The 24162-nt window shown below is 40.4% G+C and overlaps 2 protein-coding genes across 6 annotated transcripts in view; both read right to left on the bottom strand.

Moving 5' to 3' along the window:
* Nucleotides 1-1885, bottom strand: part of KLC1 (kinesin light chain 1) — a 62779-nt gene extending 60894 nt beyond the window's left edge. For all 5 annotated transcript variants that reach the window (XM_073349766.2, XM_073349768.2, XM_073349767.2 and 2 more), the window contains exon 1: nucleotides 1625-1885. In XM_073349766.2, coding sequence (XP_073205867.1) covers nucleotides 1625-1885 — 261 coding nt within the window. The remainder of the gene's footprint in view (nucleotides 1-1624) is intronic.
* Nucleotides 1817-24162, bottom strand: part of COA8 (cytochrome c oxidase assembly factor 8) — a 72204-nt gene continuing 49858 nt past the window's right edge. The window contains exon 4 of the mRNA XM_073349786.2: nucleotides 1817-1886. Coding sequence (XP_073205887.1) covers nucleotides 1852-1886 — 35 coding nt within the window. The 3' untranslated portion in view covers nucleotides 1817-1851. The remainder of the gene's footprint in view (nucleotides 1887-24162) is intronic.

The following is a 24162-nucleotide window of genomic DNA, read 5'->3' as shown; positions in this document are numbered from 1 at the left end:
AATACAGATAAGTAATTAGCTCATCTGCATGTAACCAGTTGTACACACAACATTTCAAGTATATTTGGGAAAGCCAGGCAAAAATGGTGCCCAGTTTATTCACAATGCCTGTAGCTATCAGATTTATAACATACTACAATGAATTGAAGTCTTCTGTAAACTTACTCTCTAGAGAAATTTTGGTGGAGGTGGGAAAGTGAAAGGAGAAATTAGATTACTCCTTTAGCAAAATGAGTATTATCTTCAGAGGAAAAAAATCTGTGTCACACAAATATTAATGAATTTACACACACCACACACACACACAGAGTTTCTCTATCTCACAGTGGTGTACCGTTATCCTCATTTTACATATTGGGAATTGAACCACAAAGATATTCAAAGACTTGTTCAAGGGCACACAGGAAGATTCTGACAGAGCCAGGAATTGAGTCTCATTTCCTGAGTCTAAATCCAGTGCCTTAAGCATTTTTCCTTTTCTATTTCTTTATTTTTCTATAAGGATATTCTACAAACACCCACAAAAGCTAACTTTAAAGACCCCACATAACTGATTAAAAAATGCCAACAGATATGTTCTTATACAAGGGTTGGAAGGTTTCACACTCTCCAAAGACTGGTTGTCCTACCATTCTTGTTATCTCTTGCAACTTTGCATATTAAACTTGAAAAAAAAGAATTCAAATTGGTAAAAAAGCATTTTGAAAATAAATATTTTTAAAATAGTCTGAAGTCACAAACTAATTTGCTGCAGATCACATGCCCTTCTCTGGCCCTCACTCATGCACACACAAATCATGTTTTTCAGCATCTGCCCACCTTCCCCAAAACAACATTTTTTGCAACCAAGCCATTTCATAAAAAGTCAGTAGAGGGATTCTCTCTTTTAAACAAGGAAAGTTCCTCTGATTCAGTACTCAATTTTTAGCCAACCCTTTTTTTTTTTTTTTTTTTTTACTAAAATGTTGGGTGAACATTAGAGACCCTTATGCCCTTCCAGTACCAAGTACTAGAAAACTAATCCTAAATTCAAGGGACAAAAAGGATGGTCTTAAAATTATAGTCCTGGACTGGGACTCAGCAGTTCTATTCCCAGCTCTGTATACCTCAGGCAAGTTAGTTAATTTCTCTGTGCCTCTGTTACCCATATATAAAGTGAGGATAACATTTTCCTAACTCTCCAGAGTTGTTGTGAGCATCATCAATACCTGTGAGGTGCTCAGACACTACATGGCAAGTGCCACAAGAAAGCCTATATATAAAATAAAAATTCTTGTTTCACTAAAGTCAATCAAAGAATAGCTGTGTGTTACTTCAGTGGACCAAGATTTAATGCTCAATGCATAATTAGCTGCATAATGCACTAAAACCACCACTGTCAGTCACTCTATATAGTTATTTCAACCTACTTCCCTACAAGCTATAATCAGGTTTTAAAAACTTCTGAATGCAAACTGACACTGCTAATTTTTAATAAATTCTGTGTAAGTCTAAGAATTGATATCCAAGTGTTCAATTCTACACCTCTAACTAAAGCACAGTCCAAAAAGACATAAGTTTGCATTTGCTTTCATATCATAACTGCAGACACAGCTTGAAACGATTTCCCCTGCTTCAATTTTACCTGTGCTTCGCTAAGTCCAAGTTCCAACATTTCCAGCGACTTTCGAATCATGTTTGATTTTTCTTCCACCAGATTAGTTTCATCATCTTTCTTCAAACATTTCAATGTCTCAAGTAAGCTCTGCAAAATGGAATTGTGTTCATTCTTCAGTGCCTCTAGTCCCTGAATCACCTGCTTAGTTTTAGAAATTATTTCATCTTGAGTAAGCTTCTCCAACTTCTCTTCCTTTAGATACACCATTGTGGACATATTGTCATACATTCTGTAATGAAAAAGTACAACAGTGAATAACAAATACAAAAATAAAATAATCAACAAAATCAATTGAATATTAATGTTTTAGTTTTAATAAAGCCTGCATACATGTGCATTTTAAATTCAAGTTATGCATGAATAGATGTTTATGCAAAATATATTTATGTGTCTACGTACTGCATATAGCACACTTCCACACTGCACGCACTATTTCTAAATGTTGTCACTGAATATCAAAAGTGCTCAACTTTTTATCTCTGTTCAAAGTTTATATTTAGATACTTTCATAAGCAAAAGAACTGAAAACCAAAAATATATCAATACATGGTAGAAGAATTTCCAGCTAGCACTCAACAGGGCAGATTCTCTCTCCTTTAGACCACCTCTCTGTCTCTCATAGACTCTGTGCTGCTGCAGAGACCAAAAATGGTCCCTGACATAAGTTAGAGCAGCCCCTGTGCTCCTCTATTTTACAACCACGCCTTCATTCACAGCTGTCCATGTACTAGAGCCCATAATCCCTGTGGTGTTAAGTACACCACTACCAACCCCACCATTTCCTCTATGCTGCAGTTCATAAAGACAAGCAGTATGGGGCCACATCTGTCAGCTCTATGTTGGAGGATTCTCCCCAGTCCATTGTGGCTACTTTTCAACAGCATATAGAAGCTGTGATGGAGGACCAGAATCAGCCACAACATATTTCCACAAACATACAATCAGTGAAACACAGGGAATTGCATTTGTCCTTGACTGACTGACACCAGAATTCTCTTTCATTACTGAGAGGGGAGAAGAAAGGAGGAAGAACACCCTCCCTCCCAGCAGCCAGGAACGATACCCTCCCTTTATATCATAAAACAAAAGCAGGACTCTAAGATTAGCCTAAGTTTATTATTCTAGTCTAGTCAAAGTAGTGGTAACCTCAAGGTACATATGGATCTGAAACTGTTGGCACATCTAATTGTTAGATGTAACTGGTTTTAAATTTCTTATTTAAAAAAAGGCATAACAGTTTCCATATTATGTAAGAAAGTGCTTAAATATCACAATGCTTGAAGATGACTAATCACCAATTCATTTTGTTATATTACTAGCTCATAAAATACTTTAATGCCCCAATTATTTGAAGGAATTCAGAAGTTCACTATTGAAAGGAATTAAGAGGAACAGTAACAAGCAATATTTTACACTACAAAGAGGTAAGACAAAGGTGACAAAACGCAAAAGGGATACGTATGATGTAAAATCTTCAGTTAATAAAATGAGAAGCAAAAGCATGATGTGGAATTAACAACAGAAGACAGAGGACAGCCTATCACTTTTAAGAATCAGATCCTAAGCAAAATGTCCTGTATACCTCTTCCATTCTAAATTAATGTAACAGTAGAACAGACAAATTGTTCCTCTGCACCTAGCAAGGTGACATTTGTATGTTTAGTACACCCTGATACAGTGACAGAGTAGATGCTAGGAGGGGAAGAATACCAAGCAGTATCATCATTCTACTTCAGCAAACCTCTGCTAATAGTTAAGAAATCCTACGGATGACAGCTTAAATCAAACAAACATACTTCAATAAAGGGAAGGATTTTACAAAGTAGGTGGAAGTTACACATACTGCTTAAAACTAAAGTTCTCAAAATATACTGAACAAGACTTTCAAAAGTGAATAATGACTTTGGGTACCTAACTTGAGGTATTTAAAAAGGGGCCTAGAATTCCAGAATGCTAAGCACATGCCTTCTGAACATTAGGCAAGTTTAAGATGTCTCAAGTTGAGCAATCTTGGCCATTATGTTTGAATGGCTAAATTGTATATTAAAATCAACATATTTAGCACTGTGTAGTAAATAAGCTTATCAACTGCTGATTAGCCGAATATTGTAGTAAGATGATTTATTTCATGAAACTGATAAACAAAAGAAAGAGTAAGATGTTAACTAGCAGCCTCATAGTATCATGTTTTTAAAAATCCAGCACATTCTGATATAATTTTGACATACAAATATACAAATAGAATGTTATACTCTTAAAACTTATTTTAAAATTAAGTAAATACTAATTTAACATAAGATTTTAAAGAGATGCATCAGAAAGAAAAGATATGAGAAATTATTAAATGTTTTAATTTATATAAACTTTCCAAACAATGAAAGAGGTAATAACTGTACTGTAACCTCATAGGTATCGTGTTTTTACTATTGATGATTACAATAAAACCAGTACCCAATTTTTATTTTTGCCCACTCCCACACATAATTTGACATGCTCCCTTTCTCCCTAAAATTAATTATTTCCCTGCTGAATGCAAACTCATTTAATCCTTGTCAGTAAGGAAATGAAGGTAAACAGCAGAAGACATCTGGCCATTATAGATTTTCATTTCACATTAGAGAACCTCTGAAAAGCCTGATTTTAAAGATTAAGTGTTTTTCAGATGTTTGGGATATTTCTGAAATTTTCAAAAGCAGACTGCATGCAAAAATGTCCCCATAGTCTGTAGAAAAAGGGTGGTGAGTCTAGTATGCCGTAACAGAAACCGACAGCAACAGGAAACTGACAGAATAGAATGTTTTTGCTGAGCTATACATTTTAACCACTGCAACAAAAGTTCATTGGATTCCAGATAACGAAGACAGACAGCTGAATAGTAATTTGTTGATAAAAATGGTACCATATAATAAGAAAATATAACAAATCTGTTATAAAGTGAGACACACTGCAAGTGGTCAATCTCCTGGAGTGGAAAAAATAAATGAACTAGTTTGTATAGTGTGTGTCATTTAACTGGGGTTTTTCCTATGGGACACAATTTGTATGCTCAATTAAATCGGAGATGCAAAATGGATGCTGTGACTTGTTACTATGGGGAAAAGGCTTGATAAAGAATGAAGAAACTGGCACACATTTCTGAGAGAATACATTAAAGTTGTAATTAGGAGACTCGAACCCAGCAGCAGCTGCATCTGGTCCAACAGAGCAGCTTGTAAATTGACCTACCCGGAACAGGAACCCTCAGGAGACAAGGGTTTAGAATTAATGAATGTTTAGAATTAAGTTTTAAATTCAGTGCAGACAAACATATTTAAAACAACATAGTCATGACTTGCAGACCGGACTTTAATTATCCTAAAAACATATTACTGACTTTACATTTGCTCCAATCCTGGGGTTTTAAAAGGGAGGCAATCAGATTCTAAAACTGAATACTAACAGATGTAATAAATTTGTTAGTCTCTAAGGTGCCACAAGTACTTCTTTTCTTTTTGCGGATACAGACTACACGACTGCTACTCTGAAAGATATAATCCAGATTCTGATATCTATGACCTGTGAATTACCAACCCAAGGAGATGAAATGGGGGATTTTTGAAGGCAACATGACAAATCCACAATCTGGAGACAAAGCAGCAGGATGGAAGCATTCAGAATCTCCTCAATTGTGAATGTCAATATTCAGAATTCTAATGCGTCTCTCCTGCCAGGAAAGGAACAGACTCCATCTTTGTGGATGGGATATAAGAGAATGGCCACTTAAATAACATTTAGGTGTACAATAACCTTGAAACTACAGTGAAGACAGACAAATCCTGTCAGAATTAGCCAAGACAATTCAACTTGAAAAACAAAGTGCTTGAGAGAATGATTTACAAAATAGAGGACAAAGGAGATATATTTGATAACATATGGAAACTATGGATTATATTGATGGTATCGATGTTTAATGAATGAGTATCTGTATTATAATATATTCTGGAAGGACTGCTATATAATTAAGGCTTCATCTTTAAATACGCATAATATCTTTGGGTTTGTGGGGTTTTTTGGTCAATTATGTTGTTCTGTTCTTTGGGTAAGTTTGGAGTTTAGTTAGTAAATAGGCTATGAAGATTGTGTGAGAAGGGCAAGTATTATATGTAAAGCTGTTCCTCTTCTACCCCACCCCTGAAAAGAAGTGCCATTTTCACGGAGCAACATGGCAAATTTCACTGGGCAACATTAAATTTGAAGCAAATTTTAGTGGCCAGTTTCAGCCAAACAATGCTTTATTAATAGGTTCTAGAAAAGCCAGACTGGTGTTTTTCCAGTGTGAAACCAAAGCCTGAGCCCCACGGCCAAGGCCAAAGCACAAGGGCTTCTGCCCTGGGCAGGGGAAAGCTATGCCCACCCCACCCCCCACCCCACCTGGGGCAGCAGGCTTGGGCGGGCTTGGGCTTTGGTCCCCCCTCCTGGGGTCGTGTAGTAATTTTTGTTGTCAGAAGGGGGTCACAGTGTAATGAAGTTTGAGAACCCCTGATCTACCGAAACAGTTGCCTGACACACTGTTGCTCAGGAAGGCTTCAGCCCTACTATTATGAAAAAGAAGGAGAGGGCAGGGGGAGACAATCTACAAGTGAACTACTACTCACAAAAAAAATTAAGAGACCTGGGGGTGGGGGAAGTTTACTGTACTTGTAGAAGCGTGCTGATATTTGAAATACAGTCTAGTGAACACAACTAGTTCCAAAACATAATCCAAAACTTCTGAATGCTATTCTATAATAATTTTATAGCTCCACTCTAGACCCTTATAAAAACGGTCAAATAACCTTGATATATTGGCTATAAATAAATTAGAAGAATAGGCAGTGATTTGAACAAGGGTAGCGTGATGTCTGCACCAGACATAAAAGGTACTGAATCTTTTATGAGGTATATAAATATTCACTAACATTCTAAACAGCTGTCTCAAAGACTAACTCCTCTGGATGCTGAGACAAGAAGATTTATCATCTCTTAGCTCAATCACAAGGTTTCAGAGACATTACAGTGCACAGTTAGTCACATCACAACTTAATTTTGATTGCCTGCACTTGAAAGAAAAAAAAACATGCATTTTGAACTGCACTAAACTTTGTTCAAGAGATTCCAGTTTGTGCTCAAATCTGAAATGTACATATATTAAAGAGACTGAAATAACAAATGTTAGTTTAGCCCTTAAACATGAACACTACCATTTAAAGATGACTTGCAAGGACGCACACACAAAATGTTTTTATCCTGTTTTTTAAAAACTATACAAAAGTCAACCCCTTTAGATCACCTTTAAGAAAAAGACCGTTCATGTAAAAATTTCACACCTAGACCCACACACTTAATTGTAATTTGCACATAGATTCTCAATAAAAGAATAGTTGTAGCTACACTCTGTTTCCTTAAGGCTGAAATGCATCTATCAAAATGAATCTTTGCCATGTATAGCAATTACTATTCATTAAGCAACAAATTCTGTTTTGTTCACTTAGAAAACTCCCATGGCAATTTTGTCCAAGTAAAGACTGCAGGATTTAGCACATGGGCCCTACTTGCAGAAGAGACAATTTTTTAAAGTTCTAGATTTTGAAAGTCAAAGAGAGTTGAGCACCTCGTCTCTACCTTATGCACTTTAGAAAAGCCCATGCTTTATGCTTATAACTATGAAAAGATGTAGAATTAGAAGTTTAAATTAAGTTAAATTAGATAGTTTTCATGTATTTCATGTATTTAATGCTTTGGAATTTCTCATTCTAGTATACTCTGAAAAAGTTTAGTAAATATGCTAAATGTTTTGTCAAGTTAAATCATCAGTGAACCTTTTTCTGAATAGCTTATCTATTGCATGTACATTTGAACATTAGAAAATAAGGCCTCACACAATTAACAATAAAATCATAGCTGTTCTAAGGTTTAGTCAAGCTGTATGTTTTGAGATGACCAGCTACAAGCACTATGGGAAATAGATATAGATAACAACACATATACACACTGTTACTCCTGGGGGAATTCTGCACCACTATGCATGCGCAGAATTAGTGTCCCCAGCAGATTTCTCTGCTTCCCTGCAGAAAAATTACTTTCTGATGGGGAAGCAAAGGGAAGCCACAAGAGTGGTCATGCAACCCTCCCCAACAGTATGTTTTGGGTACCCAGGGCAGCCGGCAGAGAGGTAAGTCACTGTGGGGCAGGGGGCAGGACCGGAAAAGACCCGGCTGGTAGCTCCTACCCAGTGCTGGGCTCAGCTGCTAGTCCCAGCTGGGCTGGAGAGGACGGGACTTCCTCTTCCCTTGCACAGCAACTGGGGTCATATCAGACCCATCCCCCCAGATTTCTCCCCTGGCTGTAGGAAGCTCTGCAAACTCTCCCCTTCTCCTCCCCTGCACTTCCTGCACCAATCGCTCCTCAGCTGCAGGGGAAGTATCACTGTACAGGGAGCTGCTCCCTCATCCACCCAACCGCCGTGCATCCATACCCCCTGACTGGGTCGTATCCTGACCCTCCCGACGAGCCACACACACAAACCGGCACCAAACCCCCACCCTCCCCCCGACAAGCCCCACTCCCCCAAACCTAGGAAACTAACAGATATTACGAACTACTTTACTGAATTAATCTGTAAATACACAAGTTTACCGTGAAGATTCATTCAGTTTTTTTTTTCATGTTAAACAGAGGTCAGACAATTTACCAGGATAGTTTTGTTTAAACCAAATATTTGGTAGAAAAATAACCTTTATAAATCCAGTTACAGTAAGGTTGACAAATTTCTTGAATAAACTGCAATTAAGCTATGACCGGGGGAGGGGAAGGGGTTACATCTTTAATAAATTTTTAAAACCACTTGCTCTGTGCTCTAGCTAGCCAATTCTCGTGAAATACAATCTGTTCTTATTTCTGTGTGCTGATTACATATATGCAAGGATAATCATTGAACTAATTTCAGAAATGAAATGTTATAATTATTTTGGGGGAGATTTTGGACTGCCCTTCTGCTAGGTGGCTTTTGAGCTCTCCTCGGACCTCCCAATTCTTGGCTGCTCTAGGGGCTGGTGCGAGCCCCAGAATAACTTAAGCCTGGTCTTCATGCATTTTTTGTAGTGATTTAGCTATTTTGGTAAGGGTGTGATTTTCTACCAAAATAGTTCCATCAATAGAAAGGTGCCTTATACAAGCATAACTTACTCCTCTTCCCTCACAAAGGCAAGCTATGCTTATACAAGCTCCTTTATACATGGTATAACTAACTGTGTCCACATTGGGAGTCTATACCACTTCAACTATCATGATATAAATTAAGCAGTAGAATTTTTGTGCTTACACAGGCCCTTTTGACAGCCCAGACTCTGGTCTTGTCATTAGAACAGGCTCCCTGGGCTCCTTATGGGCTGCAACTTTGCCTGGAATCTTCCTAATGAAGCTGAGTGCTTTGGTCCCACTGCAACATGCCTCTCTTGCCCCAGATGACAGAGCATGCAAGGGATCCTTGGAAGTTATGGCTGTCCTTCACATTACCTATGCTAGGGAATCCTCCCCCACTGGTTATAGTGGTTTTGCCACGTGAGAAGGCTCAGAGTGCCATAATTCGGCCAGAGCTCAGGTGAGGAGCTCATTCCTTTAAGTTCTGCCTCTTTATACTATCAGAAATATACGACAAGGAAGAAAAGAACAGTTACTAACCCTACTTAACCAAGGTTCTTCAAGATGTTGTCAGTATGAATTCTACTGTCTACATGTGCCGCATGTATGCAGAATTGGAGGTTTTTGCCTAGCGTTCTCCACCAGAGCTGCACATGCGGTCTGTGCCTCTTCCTGATCCTCTGTGAGGGCATAAAGAATGGAGCAGCTGCGACCTCCCTCAGTTGCCTCACAATTCAAAGCCTGTGTTAGCTGAGGACTCCAAAAGCAGGGACAGAAGGTGGGTTGTGGGATCCAAACTGAGATCTTGAAGAACCAGTTACTACAGAGTAAGTACTCTTCTTCGAGTATGCATCAGTGTGGATCCCACTGTAAGTACCAGGAAGTAGTATTCTCTAAGGATGATGGGAATGAGAAGTCTCAACTGTGTAAGTCAAACGCCAATGGAAAAAGAACTGCTCTCGCAAACTTGTTATTGGACCTTGCAGCTTAGTCTGAAGCATACTACTTGACAGAGGTCAGCTGGTTACTTCAGGTTGCTGCTTTGCAAATTTCTGATATTGGTACATTCCTAAAGCAGGTGGAAGATGTCACTTGAGCTCTGGTGGAGAGCGCCTTGATGTTTGGTGGGAGGGTTACACAAGTTAACTGGAAATAGTGATACACACTGTCATGTACATTTGGATATTCTCTTTGAGAAGATGGCCTGATCTTCAGAACACCCAGCTATAGCCACTAAAATAGATTGGGAGACAGTCTGAACAGTTTGTAATGTAATACAGTTAAGTCCGGACATCTCATCTGTGCAACTTCCCCCGCCCCCCGTGCGGAGAGTGGTTTCAGGAAGACAGGTAGATCAAATTGTGAGACCACATTGGTGATGAATTTTGGGTGACATCTTAGCACCACCTTATCCCTGTAGAATGTTGTATATGGAGGTTCAATCACAACCACCGGAAGATCACTCACTCTTCTGGCTGAAGTGACAGCCACTAGGAATATCCTCTTCAGAATGAGTAGTGTAAGATGCATTCCAAAAGAGGTTCAAAAGGAAGGCTCTTTGAGCCTCAGGGAGGACTATGTGAGGTCCTGGGCAGGAGTTGGTTCTCTGACTGGTGGGTAAATATGTCAGAGCCCTTTGAGGAACTTCAATAATATTGAGCAAGAAAAGGCAGAGCATGATTGTTCAGGAAGCTGACAAACAGATATTGCTGCGAGGTAGACCTTGACAGAACTGAATGAAAGGCCAGGCAGTTTGAAGCACAACAAGTAACTGAGGATCTTTGGTATCAAGGCCTGAACCAGGTCCAGAGTATGTTGGGATGCCCATATCAAAAGCCATTTTCATTTACATGAATAAGTCTTTCTTCTGTTCAATGTTTTCCTGTTCTGTACCAGGATTTCATGGACGGTATGGAGCAGTCTCTGCCCGTGTTACTCAATCAGCCAACAGACATGCAGAGCAGTTATTTGAGATCTGGATGTGGTTTCTAGCAATGGTCCTGTCAAAGCAGGTCCAGGAATCCAGGAGTTGGACCAGCAGCTGATTGGTCAACTGTGGCACACACACACACACCACTCCTTACCCAGTAGCAGTACATACACTGTACAATTATATTAATGACCAGCACAACCGTGATTTTCATTTAACATCTCACATGATATTCTTTGGTGAACCAGCAGGTAACACCAGGATCAGGATATTTTTTTCACACCCTTGCCAGTTGGCACTGAGGGATTTATGGGTCACAGTAGCACCATGCCCAGAACTTGATAGCTTCCAGATAGAGGGGAGATGAACATTCTCCTCCTTGTTTGTCTATACAGTGCATCACAGTTGTGTTGTCTGTCAGGAGCTGCACTGTGGAGTTTTGAAGACTAGACAGGAAGGATATATGCAGGCTAGCCTAATTGATTTTAGCTCTGGGATTAATGATGGGGGCCCCCATGTTTTCCAGGGATGAGGTCCCTGCAAATGGTCCAGGTGTGCTCTCCAAGCTATCCCTAATGCATCTGTGATTAAAGTCCTTGTCAGGGCAGAAGCAGAAAACAGTACCTCACTGCACACTTGTGGATTCCTTCCACCATCTCAGTTCTGCAATGACATGAGATAGAACCACAATCTTCTTGTTTGGTTGGTTTTCAAATAGACCAAACTGAGCCAGAGCTGGAGCGGTTGTAGTTCAAATCTGGCAACCATCACCACATAAGGGCACACTAACATGGCCTAACAAATGCTGCCATATTTGTACCGTCTTAGTTGGGTTTCATAATATCCTGAAAAATACCAACTGCATTGGTGGGAACCTGTCTTCAGGAAGGTACACTCTTCCTATCTGGAGTCAATCCAGGAACTATATTGTCTGTGATTGGATAAGAGAGGCAAGTGTTACCATCCTGAATGTAAAGCGGTGTACGTATTGTTCAGTGTCCTCAGTTCTAGCATAAGACAAAAACCCCCTTTCGTCTTTGGGATAAGGAAATATTGGGAGTAGAAGCCTCCTCCCCTGTATGTTTGTGGTACCTCTTCTATGGCTCCCAGACAAAGCAGTTAGGCCACTTCTATTTCTCTCATCAGAAGGTTCTCTTAAAGAGGGACAGGGCAGAGGGGTGAGTAGGGACAGGGTAAAGAATGGAAATATATACGGTAGTCTTGGACAATGATGTTTAATGCCCATTTTTTCAGCTGTGATGGCTGCCCAGTCCCAGTAAAAAGGGGCAAGGCAGTTTCTGAAAGTAGGGGCAGGCTCCAGATACGCTGCAGCATAACTCTTGGTGCTCTGGTCAAATCTGATGCAGAGTTGACCAAGGAGACAGAAGATAGATATCACCTGGAGTACCTAAGCCTCTCTCTTCATTGGTACCCTAGCTATTGAACCCAGAAGTAGGATGCTGCCCTCTACTGGTGATGGTACTTGTAGGGTTTCCTATAAGGAGATGGCAGATTCCCACAGACCACAGTGTGGCCTTTGAGTCCTGGAGGGAAAGAAGCACTTCATCTGTTCTCTGGCTGCCCATCTGATTATTACAAAAAAAAAAAAAAAAGTCACATGATCATTTATCTTTTTAAATCCAGCTGTTTTCTGTGTCTCGTAATTAAAGGCTAAAGTCTTATCAGGTAGCAGTTTTGCACATAAAGCTGTTTCATCACAATTATAAAGTTGTTCTTCGTGGTAGTCTTCGTTTTGTAAAATAGATTTTAACTCGGTGGGAAACGCGTTTGCAGCTGATTCATCAGCTGACCGGCTTTCTCCAGAAATCGATACCTGCACTATGGCATGATACTTTTTAAAAAAAAACATATAAACCCCTTGCTGGCTTGGAATGATTCATCCCCCATTAAATTTCCAAATTTTGTCACTTGGGCTTGAAGAATTGGCCAATTTAGTGGCATTTCTTTCAGCCTTTTCTGAGCAAACCCCGTGCGCATGGCTTTGTCTATTGTGGGTTTTGCTGAATAGTGCACACATTTTCACTTAAGCCCCGTGGCAGAATCAATATTTTGTACGAAGCCATTCAGTTTAGATTTGTTTTTTAGCCATCCTCGGAGAGTAGATTTGGCAATCCCAATATCTTTTGAAACTTTGGCTTGGGTTTCTCCGCTATTTACTCGATCTATTGCAGCTAGCTTTTCTTCCACAGTGTAGGAACGTTGACACTTGCCCTCTGCCATTATATTAGGCCTACGGTTAAAATTTTCTCATGTAATATATATTACTATATAACTACTATATATTATATATCTCTCTAGCGTGACAATGACTAAGCATGCATAATACGTCTTTAACAATATCGGTAAAGATGTACAACACGTTACCACTCTGCACTTCCTGTCTATTTCTATGGCAGTGAGTTAGTGAGCAAATCTGTAGCGCTAAATAGCAAGTTCCTGTGCCGCGTGTTAACGAGTCTCACGTGTTAAATAGGTAGCACTGGGAGGCATGGCGCTACCACATGTTAAGCGGATTTGTGCGTAAACGGGTCTCTACTGTATTTTGTGATCAGGACTTGGTAGTTTGCCACCCAAAGTTGCAGTCAGGCTGATGAATATGCCTTGCATCCAAATAATTCCAAACTTTTTGGATCTTTGTTCTTAGAAGTGCCTTTAGTGGACTTAAATTTTTCTTGCACTGCTAAAACAACCAGGATCCCTGGATATGACTGGGCATAAAAGTGCTCAAAGCCCTTTTAGGGCATTTGATCTCTCTTCCTCACTTCTTTAGCAACTGCATTGGTGGGAACTAGGGTTGTCAATTAATCACGGTTAACTCATGCAATTAACTCAAAAAATTAATCGCCATTAAAAAAATTAATTGTGATTAATCGCAGTTTTAATCGCACTGTTAAACAATAGAATACCAATTGAAATTTATTAAATATTTTTGGATGTTTTTCTACATTTTAAAATATATTGATTTCAATTACAACACAGTATACAAAGTTGACAGTGCTCACTTTATATTATTTTTATTACAAATATCTGCACTGTAAAATGGCAAACAAAAGAAAGTTTTTTCAATTCACCTCATACAAGTACTGTAGTGCAATCTCTTTATTGTGTAAGAGTAACTTACAAATGTAAATTTTTTTTTTTTGGTTACATAACTGCACTCAAAACCAAAACAATGTAAAAATTTTAGAGCCAACAAGTCCACTCAGTCCTACTTCTTGTTCAACCAATTGTTAAGAAAAACAAGTTTGTTTTCATTTACAGGAGATAATACTGGCCGCTTCTTATTTACAATGTCACCTGAAAATAAGACCAGGCATTTGCATGGCACTTTTGTAGCCAGCATTGCAGGGTATTTACGTGCCAGTTATGCTAAACATTCATATGCCCCTTCATGCTTTGGCCACCGTTCCAGAGGACATGCTGATGATGCTCGTTAAAAAAATAATGTATTAATTAAATATGTGACTGAACTCCTGGGGGAAGAATCGTATGTCTCCTACTCTGTTTTACCAGCATTCTGCCATATATTTCATGTTATAGCAGTCTTGGATGATGACCTAGCACACGTTAAGTTTAAAAACACTTTCACTGCAGATTTGACAAAACACAAAGAAGGTACCAATGTGAGATTTCTAAAGACAGACATATCACTCAACTCAAGGTTTAAGAATCTGAAGTGCCTTCCAAAATCTGAGAGGGATGAGGCATAGAGCATGCTTTCAAAAGTCTTAAAAGAGCAACACTCCGATGCGAAAACTACAGAACCCGAACCACCAAAAAAGAAAATCAACCTTTCTGCTGGTGCCATCTGACTCAGATGATGAAAATGAACATGTGTTGGTTCACACTGCTCTGGATGGTTATTGAACAGAACCAGTCATCAGCATAGACACATCCTCTGGAATGGTGGTCGAAGCATGAAGGGACAGATGAATCTTTAGTGCATCTGGCACATAAATATCTTGCAGCTCTGGCTACAACAGTGCCTGCTCTCTCTTTCAGGTGATATTGTAAAAAAGAAGTGGGCAGCATTATCTCCTGCAAATGTAAACAACTTGTTTGTCTGAGTGATTGGCTGAACAAGAAATAGGACTGAGCGGACTTGTAGGCTCTAAAGTTTTATATTGCACTCAAAAATAAAAGTTATTTTTTGTACATAATTCTACTTTTGTAAGTTCTACTTTCATGATAAAGAGATTGCACTACAGTACTTGTATTAGGTGAATTGAAAAATACTATTTTTTGTTTTTTACAGTGCAGATATTTGTAATAAAAAATAAATATAAAGCACTGTACACTTTGTATTCTGTGTTGTAATTTAAATCAATATATTTGAAAATGTAGAAAATATCCAAAACTATTTAAAGAAATGGCATTATTATTTAACAGTGAAATTAATCATGATTAATTTTTTAATTGTGATTAATTTTTTTTAATCGCTTGACAGCCCTAGTGGGAATCTGTCTTCAGGAAGGTACCCACTTGCCAACCAGGCTCCTATCATCTGTGATAGGATAAAAGAGGCAAGTGTTACCATCCTGAATGCGAGGTGGTATATGTATTATCCAGTCTCCTCAGTTCTAGCATAAGACAAAGAACACCTTTCTTCTTTCGGATAAGGAAATATTGACTAGTAGAAGAGGTTGAATTGCACTGCATTTTCTCTTGCTGCTTAAGCAAAGGGGACTGAGGTGTGCACCACGTCAGCTGCTCTTTGTGGAGCTGGGAGCGACTGCAGAAAGGCTGGAACTTCCACCCTATGGAGCTATGCAAACAAAGGAAGTAGTGAAAGAAGCAAGGATGTGGTGCGGGAGAAGTTCCAAATGGAGGGAGAGGGCTGCTTATCCAACCCAAAGAGAGGCAGGGGATCCCGTCTGTCCTTTTCAGCAGCTTCCTGACCTCACTCCCTTAGACAACTATATAATATCAGGAGTTAAGCTATCTGTATGTATCTGGACAGTTACACTAGCACCATCAGTATCTAATACCTCCTATGTATGTTTTAAAAAAAGACATGTATAGTTCTTGTGGGAAAAGCTAGGTCAGACATGAGTCTTGCATTTGGGTCTGAACCCACTGAGAGTAGTAACAGACTTCTTCTAGTAGTTTAGGTCTCACTTCTGTGAGGCCCTGTCATGCACTATGGAGAGCATGCTGGAGGGATGACCATTACACTGGGCCCATGGAGTGTAGCTAACATGAGAGGCCATGGTTAAAGAGGGAGATAGGGCCAATCCCATCGAAAATCAGAACTAGGCCTTAAGCTGCACTCTGTACTCAAGAGGAGTCAATATAGAGAGTAGAGCACTGGGGTGATGTGTTTACTGGTGACCTGTGATGCTAAGCAGACAAGACAGGGCATTTTTTAAGACTGATCTCATCTGAACTCTTGTCTGGAAACAATCCTGGAGGTCACATGTGCATGGATCTCCATGACTGACTGTGCCCAAGAGAATGGGATGCAGTTCTCCAGCTGGAAGTGGGCAGTTTTGGCTACTGTGGCTATCTAGACATCTGATAGGAATGGGAAATCTAAGCAAAACCTCAGGGTGCAGACTGATTATCCAAGGACAGATGGCCTTGATGGAGGGAGATGTTGTGGATTAGGCAAATTCTTCCAAAGGTCTTCCTCTTCCCACTAACATCACTTCCATCTTGCCTAGGTTCAGTGATAACCAGCTGCTCTTCACTTAGTTGCACCTAGGGAGGTGGTGGAATCTCTTTCCTTAGAGGTTTTTAAGGTCAGGCTTGACAAAGCCCTGACTGGGATGATTTAGTTGGGGATTGGTCCTGCTTTGAGCAGGGGGCTGGACTAGATGACCTCCTGAGGTCCCTTCCAACCCTGATATTCTATGATCGGGAGTAGAAGTGACTGAGGTTTGTGCAGTCCTTTAGCTCGTTCCAGGATGCCCTTATTATCAGGGAGGGCAATTCTGGCCAGCATAGTGGTGCTCAGAATATTTAAAAGTTTGATATTTTTCTTGTATAAATAAAACCTCAACATCCAGGGTCTCCACTGTGACGGTATCCCCCATAAGGCTTTATGGAAATATGCTTATGAATACATATGACATAACTGGAATATGCTTTATACTACATATGTCATGTAACCTATGTAAAGGTTATGATCTACTGAATCTATTAATCCTATTTTTATGCACGTATCATTTTTGTATTCGAAGTTATGAATATTGGCTGTGTACTGGCTTGATTTTTAAGTAACCTTTGTAAAGCATTTGGTCAGTTTCTTGAGAAAGGAATGTGCAAATTAAGTGCCCAATCAAGAAGGGCTTAAGGAACAATGGATCTTGGAATGCTCCAATCCACATTAGAAATCTACTTGAGGACGTTCAAGGTAGCGTGTGAACCATGGCTGCTACCTGTAGTTCTGAGTCATGCAGGGACATGTGACTCCAAAACTCCATATTGTAGCTGGGATTCTACACGGGGGAGGGGAGGATCCACCCACAAGAGAAAGTCTGTTTAAGCCCATGGGAGACCCCTACATTTTGTCTTTAGCTGGCTAAAGAGAGCCTCTCCACCCCCAAGGATACCTGAAAGAAACTGGAACAAAGGACAGTAACTACAGGGGGTGTGAGTGATTGCTGGACCCAGATTAGAAGGAGGCTAGTCTGTAAAAGGCAGCTTACTGGAACTGGTGAAATTATTATCTGTATTCAGTTTTATTACGGTATTAGACTTAGACTTGTGTGTTTTGTTTTATTTTGCTTGGTAATTCACTTTGTTCTGTCTGTTACTACTTAGAACCACTTAAATCCTACTTTCTGTATTTAATAAAATCACTTTTTAATTATTAATTAGCCCAGAGTATGTACGAATACCTGGGGAAGGCAAACAGCTGTGCATCTCTCTCTATCAGTGTTATAGAGGGCGAACAATTTATGAGTTTACCCTGTATAAGTTTTATACAGGGTAAAACAGATTTATTTGGGTTTAGACCCCATTGGGAGTTGGGCATCTGAGTGTCAAAGACAGGAACATTGCTTAAGCTGCTTTTAGCTAAGTCTGCAGTTTTGGGGCACATGGTTCAGACCCTGGGTCTGTGTTGGAGCAGACTGGCGTGTCTGGCTCAGCAAGACAGGGTACTGGAGTCTCACACTGGCAGGGAAAGCAGGGGCAGAAGTAGTCTTGGCACATCAGTTGGCAGTTCCCAAGGGGGTTTCTGTGATCCAACCCGTCACATCCACAATATGGGACAGGAGGTCCTATAAATCTTTAAAGTCATCAATCACCAATGCCAGGGTTGGTGTAACTGCCTCATCTGCCAATAAGGACAACTCCTTTAGTGGAGATGGAGGTTAATGTAATCCTTTTGTTCTCTGTTTTTGGGGAACCATGTCTGCTTCTGGTGAGGGTTGCCTGGCTAGCAATGCCACTGGGGAACAGGATCTCCTCCTCTTTCTGGAAGCATGGGAGGGCGATTTGTTCTTGGACACATGGGATGTCAGTTCCCAACAGGGCCATTATGGCCAAGCTGGCATGCCACGAGTATTGGCCTGGTTGGGACTGGCCAGCCCAGTTCCACTCAAGCCCCAGGGTCAAACCTTAGGGCTCCATGGTACTCTCCTTATGGTCACTCTCTGAAGGTGGGAGAGGGATCCCAGCCTCACGCCACTAAGGAGCACTTTGATGAGGATGATGATGATGAGGACGACTATAAACTTAGTTTCATCTGCCTCTTCGGCACAACAAATGTCTCAAAAAATGATACAGATTTCTCCTTTTACTGGGCCCTTGTTGGGTTCCATCATAAACATGAGAGTTGGCACCTGGCCCCTCATTCCCTGTGCTGCTCCAGTTCTGAATGAGGATTTACAAGCTCTGTCCTGGAGAAGTAATGTTTCACATCCTCATTTTGGGACTTTTCTTCAAGTTTGGAGCTATGTCTCAGCTACATGCAATTCTATGATTTAGTTTCACCTTTCTATGGATACGGATGCTGGCTTTATTCATTGGAGAGCCAGCACTGGGGCGGCCAGTGCAGCCTCTGGGGCCAAAGTTGTCAGTGCAGAGGTTTTTGGGGCTGAGGTGGACAACCTCAAAGTGTCTGGTGCCAGCACTGTCTTTTTTCTCTCCACTGCTCAATCGCAGAGTATGATGTGCACTCGAGGGAGTGCTGGCCTGGTTTATCCAGACTTGCTCTGGCAACGACCATGTTGGGTTCAAAGAGACTGCTCTACCAGATGCAGTTTCAGCTTCGGTTTTGCAGGTCCTAAAGAGGACCTATCTGGGATGTGGCTCTCCCCTAGGCAGAAAAAGCATTGGCTATATCAGGGTGGGCAAACTTTTTGGCCCGAGGGCCACATCGGGGTTGTGAAACTGTATGGAGGGCCAGGTAGGGAAGGCTGTGCCTCCATAAACTGCCTGACCCCCTCCCACTTGTCCCCTGACCACCTCAGAATCCCCGATCCATCCAACCCCCCCTGCCCCTTGTCCCCTGACCACCCACTCCCAGGACCCCCTGCCCCTAACCACCACCCCCCCACTCCCTGTCCCCTGACTGCTCCAACCCCTGTCCACACCTCTGCCCCCTGACAGTCCCCCCGACCCACTTCTTGTCCCCTGACTGCCCTCTCCCAGGACCCCCGTCCCTGTGACCTGCAGGCCATAGTTTGCCCACCTCTGGGCTATATCCATCCTTGGCACGAATCAGACAGTCACAGTAGGGGCAGAGTTTAAACCATGAAGGTTTAGAGTCTGCCATGAGAGGTGGTGGCTGGAATGAAGCATCTCACCCTGCTGTACAGGGAAGTGTATGGGGGAGGGACGGGTCACCAATCTTCTTTTCTTATTTCTGTTTCTTTATTTAAACGTTCAATTAGGAGTGTGCAGATAAGATTTGTCCCACAAAGTTGAAAAATAGTTTTACTCTAAAGAGAGTAGTGGGCTGGATACTCCTTGAGTTCCATCTCACTGCCACAGGCAGTGAGAGAGAACTGAGGGAGGTTCATAGCCTCTCAGACCTTTAAGCCCTCAAACAGAAGCATATGGAGGCACAGAGCACATGCACAGCCCTGACTGACACTACCATTCAAAAGTTCTGATCTTACATTCATGCACCCCTACAGTGGAATCCACAGTGATGCATACTTGAAAAAAAGCATGGCTGTCTTCAATAGTTTAATACAGAATAAGATTCATTTAAAAAAATATGACCACTGTATTGGACAGCTTACTGCTCCACACAGTATGTGTATGTTAATGAACAATGAGGACAGTTTTAAAAGTCCCCAAAATGCTTGTATATATGCAGATTAAGTTCAATGTTCCCACATGTGTAGGAAACCAACAATTAAGTGATTACACAGTAGTAAATTGTATTTACATTTGCTTTGTTGTAATACACTATTAAAAAACAAAGATTTTCACAAGAATTCATAAAGACAAGATGGAATATTTTATTGCATTCCATTTTTCTTATGGACTTAGTTATATCTTGGTCTCAGTTTAACATTTTATAATCGTAGCGCTACATGCTTTATATGTGATCTCGAACTATTATTTGTAAACTGGATTAGAAGGAAAATTATTTTGATCAAACGTTTTAAGGCAGTCAGTTATTTTGCTCAAAAACTGATCTTCAGTGGCAGATCTAACAGTCTAAGATTAAAAAATGTAAGTATCTGCACTCCTTCCCTATGCTGAAATGTCACTGACATCTTGAGTCCCACAGCAAACTAGTACATCCATGTTTTCTGTGAGGTGGAGAGTAAACTCAGTGAGTTTATATTCTGAGATGTAGTTACAGTTGATAAGAACACCAAAATGTACCAACCAGAACCAATTTACTAGAGAGGTCCTTTTTTAAACTGAAGATTTTTTTTTTAAGATCTAATAATCTTGTGAGTTTCACAACCTTCTATTTTGAGGTTTGAATAGGGAGATAGGGTTTTGATAGAAGTGTCTTTGACAGAGAATAGTGCAGTCTTATCTAATTTTACAATGTGTGCATGTGTTTTTCCAGCTTTACTTCATCTTTTTCATGAGGGTGTACTGGTATCTTGAGATCTGACTAACTGACATTCAAAGTAAACATCCTTTCTTGTCATGTTTGAATTTGAGTGACGTAATGCTAACCTTTTAAAACAATTTTATGGGATGCATTATAAGCTTGCACCCTTAAATATGGTGTGGCTCACTGCTATCATATAATCCCACCATTTGTGCAGCATGACAGATATAACCAACCTGCCCAGTTAAATTTTTTGATATTGGTATTTAGATATGTGGTATTATCTTGTATTGGACCAACTTCTATTGGTGAGAGAGACAAGCTTTTGAGCTTACACAGAGCTCTTTAGTTTTATCTAATGTGAATGCACCCAGACTTGAAGAGCTTTGTGTAAGATCAAAAGCTTGTCTCTCTCACCAACAGAAGTTGGCCCAATAAAAGATAGCCCCTGGACAGACAATCTTGGGCACTGGGGTGGCATCTTTTGTGTAGAGGTTTGCCTGTCCTCACCCTTGCCTGTCATTATTTCTTTTGTTATCTGTCTAATATAGACTAAGTTTCCAGAGACAAATACCTTATCATCTTGAGTCAGTAGAATTTCTCACGCAACACACACTGTAGAAATAAAAAAATTGTGTCTTGCACCATTCAAGGATCCATAAGTGGTTCTTGCTCCAATACTGGGAATCTTCTCACAGAAGGTGTCCAATTCAAGTTCCCAGAAGCGCACATGTAGAGAATGTCAACAGAGGCATCTCAGCTGATCTAAGCGATCATAGGGATACAAAGGGTGATCCACATCTTTCTAGTCAATCATGTACTGACTATGGACCATTGTTGAGTTACTTATTGTGAGTGATGCAGTAGTCAACTGTACAACGTTAACTGCTACCTCAGAAAGATTAACAAATCACCAATATACTTTTACTTGGGAAGTCTGGTATTACCTTAATTATATCACCTGAATTTAAGTTTGACTTTGAGAAATTGCTTTATATATTGTGGGAGTCTTCATGATGCAAGAGAGGAAGTCTGTTGTGAATGTGAAACAAATCTGTGTTTGGGTGTGATGTTTGTGTATAATAAGGCATGTGATCAGAGATTAATCTGCATATTAATTATGCTTTAAGTCTCAGTTTTGCTAAAAAATGGAATTTATCTTGAAATGAAATACCTGTATGACCTGAATTCTACTTTTTTGAGAGAATTTCACAATATACTGCAAATCATTGTATTTATCTTCACCAATAAAAGAAAAGGTGCTCTGCAAGTGCAGGAGAATCATTTTAGCTAGGATCAAGAGTCTAGCCTACAGCTATGCACTGTCACTACAAGGAAAAAGGAGACGGTCATTTTCATTTGATTTGAGAAATAGAAAGATTTCCCAAGTTTTTAACTGCAACATGATGCAGAAGTGATACTGCATTCTTGTGTGACTTTGAGGAATTGACAATTTTAATTCTCTGCCCTTCCCCATATGGTTCTGCATTATCTGCACAGTTCTGAATGCGAGAGAGTGCTTAGTCTAATACTTCTCCAGATTTGCAATCATTTTACAACAATTTCCTGTTAAGCAATGTGTTAACTATAAAATTGTCCTGCTGACTGAAAAAAACATTAAGGCCTTGTGCTCAGTTTCATCTATTGGATCTGCTTGCTCTCCACTGTCCATGAACAGGGTGGATAAAAATCAATCAGATTTTTTTTAATTAAATCTGATTGTTTTGATAAAATGCTTTTTGAGGAAAAAAACTATATAAAGATAGTGTTAATTAAGATACACTATAGCTCAAAGATACCTCATCATGGAATAGGGATTATAAATTCTAATTCTATAGTATTACACAATACAGTATATTAATGTAATGTTTAAGAAAAGTTTTGTAAATAAGTTCCAATAGTTAATGGATTATGGACCCAATCTTATGGGATTCCAGGGGCTTCTGTATAGACTATTTAGGTTAATCTTCCTATCTACCCAATGGGACTCAGTGCTCAGTCTAGAACAGAGGTGGGCAAACTACAGGCACCCAGGACCATCCTGCCAGGCCCCTGAGCTCCCAGCCGGGGAGTCTAGCCTCCAGCCTCTCCCCTGCTGTCCTCCCTCCCCCACAGCCATGCCGCTGCATGGGCAGCACACTGGCCTGCTGCTCCTCTTGGGCAGCACAGCTGGCTCCTGCATGGTAAGGGGGTGGGAAGCGGGGGGTTGGATAAGGGGCAGGGGGTCCCCAGGGGGAGTCAGGGGACAGGGAGCCGGGGGGGGGGGGAAGATTAGATAGGGAGTGGGATCCCAGGGGGCGGTTGGGACAGGGGTTCCTTGTAGGGGGCGATCAGGGGTCAAGGAGCAGGGGGGTTGGATGGGTCCACGCTGTTTGGGAAGGCACAGCCTTCCCTACCTGCCCTCCATACAATTGTGCCACCCCAATGTGGCCCTCAGGCCAAAAAGTCTGCCCACCCCGGTCTAGAAGATACCATCAGAGATGCTTAGTTTTACAGTTCTGAAACTATGGATTTGTCTCCCCAGAGATTACATGCTTGTTAACAGCAAAAATGTTTTTAAATAAATAATACATAGAGGTGAGAAATAACAGACCTCAACCCTATTGTCCCTTTGCAAATTTGTGTACACAGAGTCAATCCCTTACCTCTCTCTAAAAGTGCAAAGTTTCTAAAAGTTCAATGAATAGAAGATTGTTGGGGGCCGAATATATCTGGACAAGGAGAAGAAGTCTGGAGATAAATGTGAGAAGGGAGGGACAGGCAGTAGAAACAAAAGTGAAACTCTTTGAGCAGCATATTCCCGAAGTCTTGAGGTCTTTGAGTGTAGCCTTCATTGATTTAAGATCTACCATACTATTCTCTCACTAGAAGGGGAAACCTATAATGGCAGCAGGCCATAAAAGAGACCCAGTTTGGGAATATTTTAATGAAGTTCCTCTACCTGTGGGTAAGACAGGCATGCGTGTAAAATGCAAACAGTGCAATAAACAAAGGCAAGGCCTGGTTGCCAGAATAAAACAACATCATGAGAAGTGTTCCTTCTCAGGAGGAAGCTGCATTGAAGATGATGAAAGGAACATGTCTGTACATGCAGGATCTTCAGGTTTTTATTTCATACTTCTTTCTTAAGGACTGCCTGTCTACCTTCTGGACTAGTCTTGAATTCTCATGTTGGAGCAAAAAATATAGTTGTTACTCTATAGTACTATCATTTTAGATACAGTTGTGATAAAAAATAACTGAAATAGGCAGATCTTCCTTTTACAATTTCACCTTTAAAGTAGTACTGAGGGTCAGTGAATGTAATGAATAATACTAAATGAGCAAGCAGTATGGTAATAATAATTAAATAACTGCAATGACTTATTTTGTTTAGGAGAATCCATCCTCAACATACAGGATTCTGAAGACTATCCAACTTCA

Source organism: Lepidochelys kempii, chromosome 6 (assembly GCF_965140285.1).
Source record: "Lepidochelys kempii isolate rLepKem1 chromosome 6, rLepKem1.hap1, whole genome shotgun sequence".
NCBI lineage: Eukaryota > Metazoa > Chordata > Testudines > Cheloniidae > Lepidochelys > Lepidochelys kempii.
Note: the sequence above shows the minus strand (reverse complement) of the source record. Positions and strands in the feature narration are given on the sequence as shown.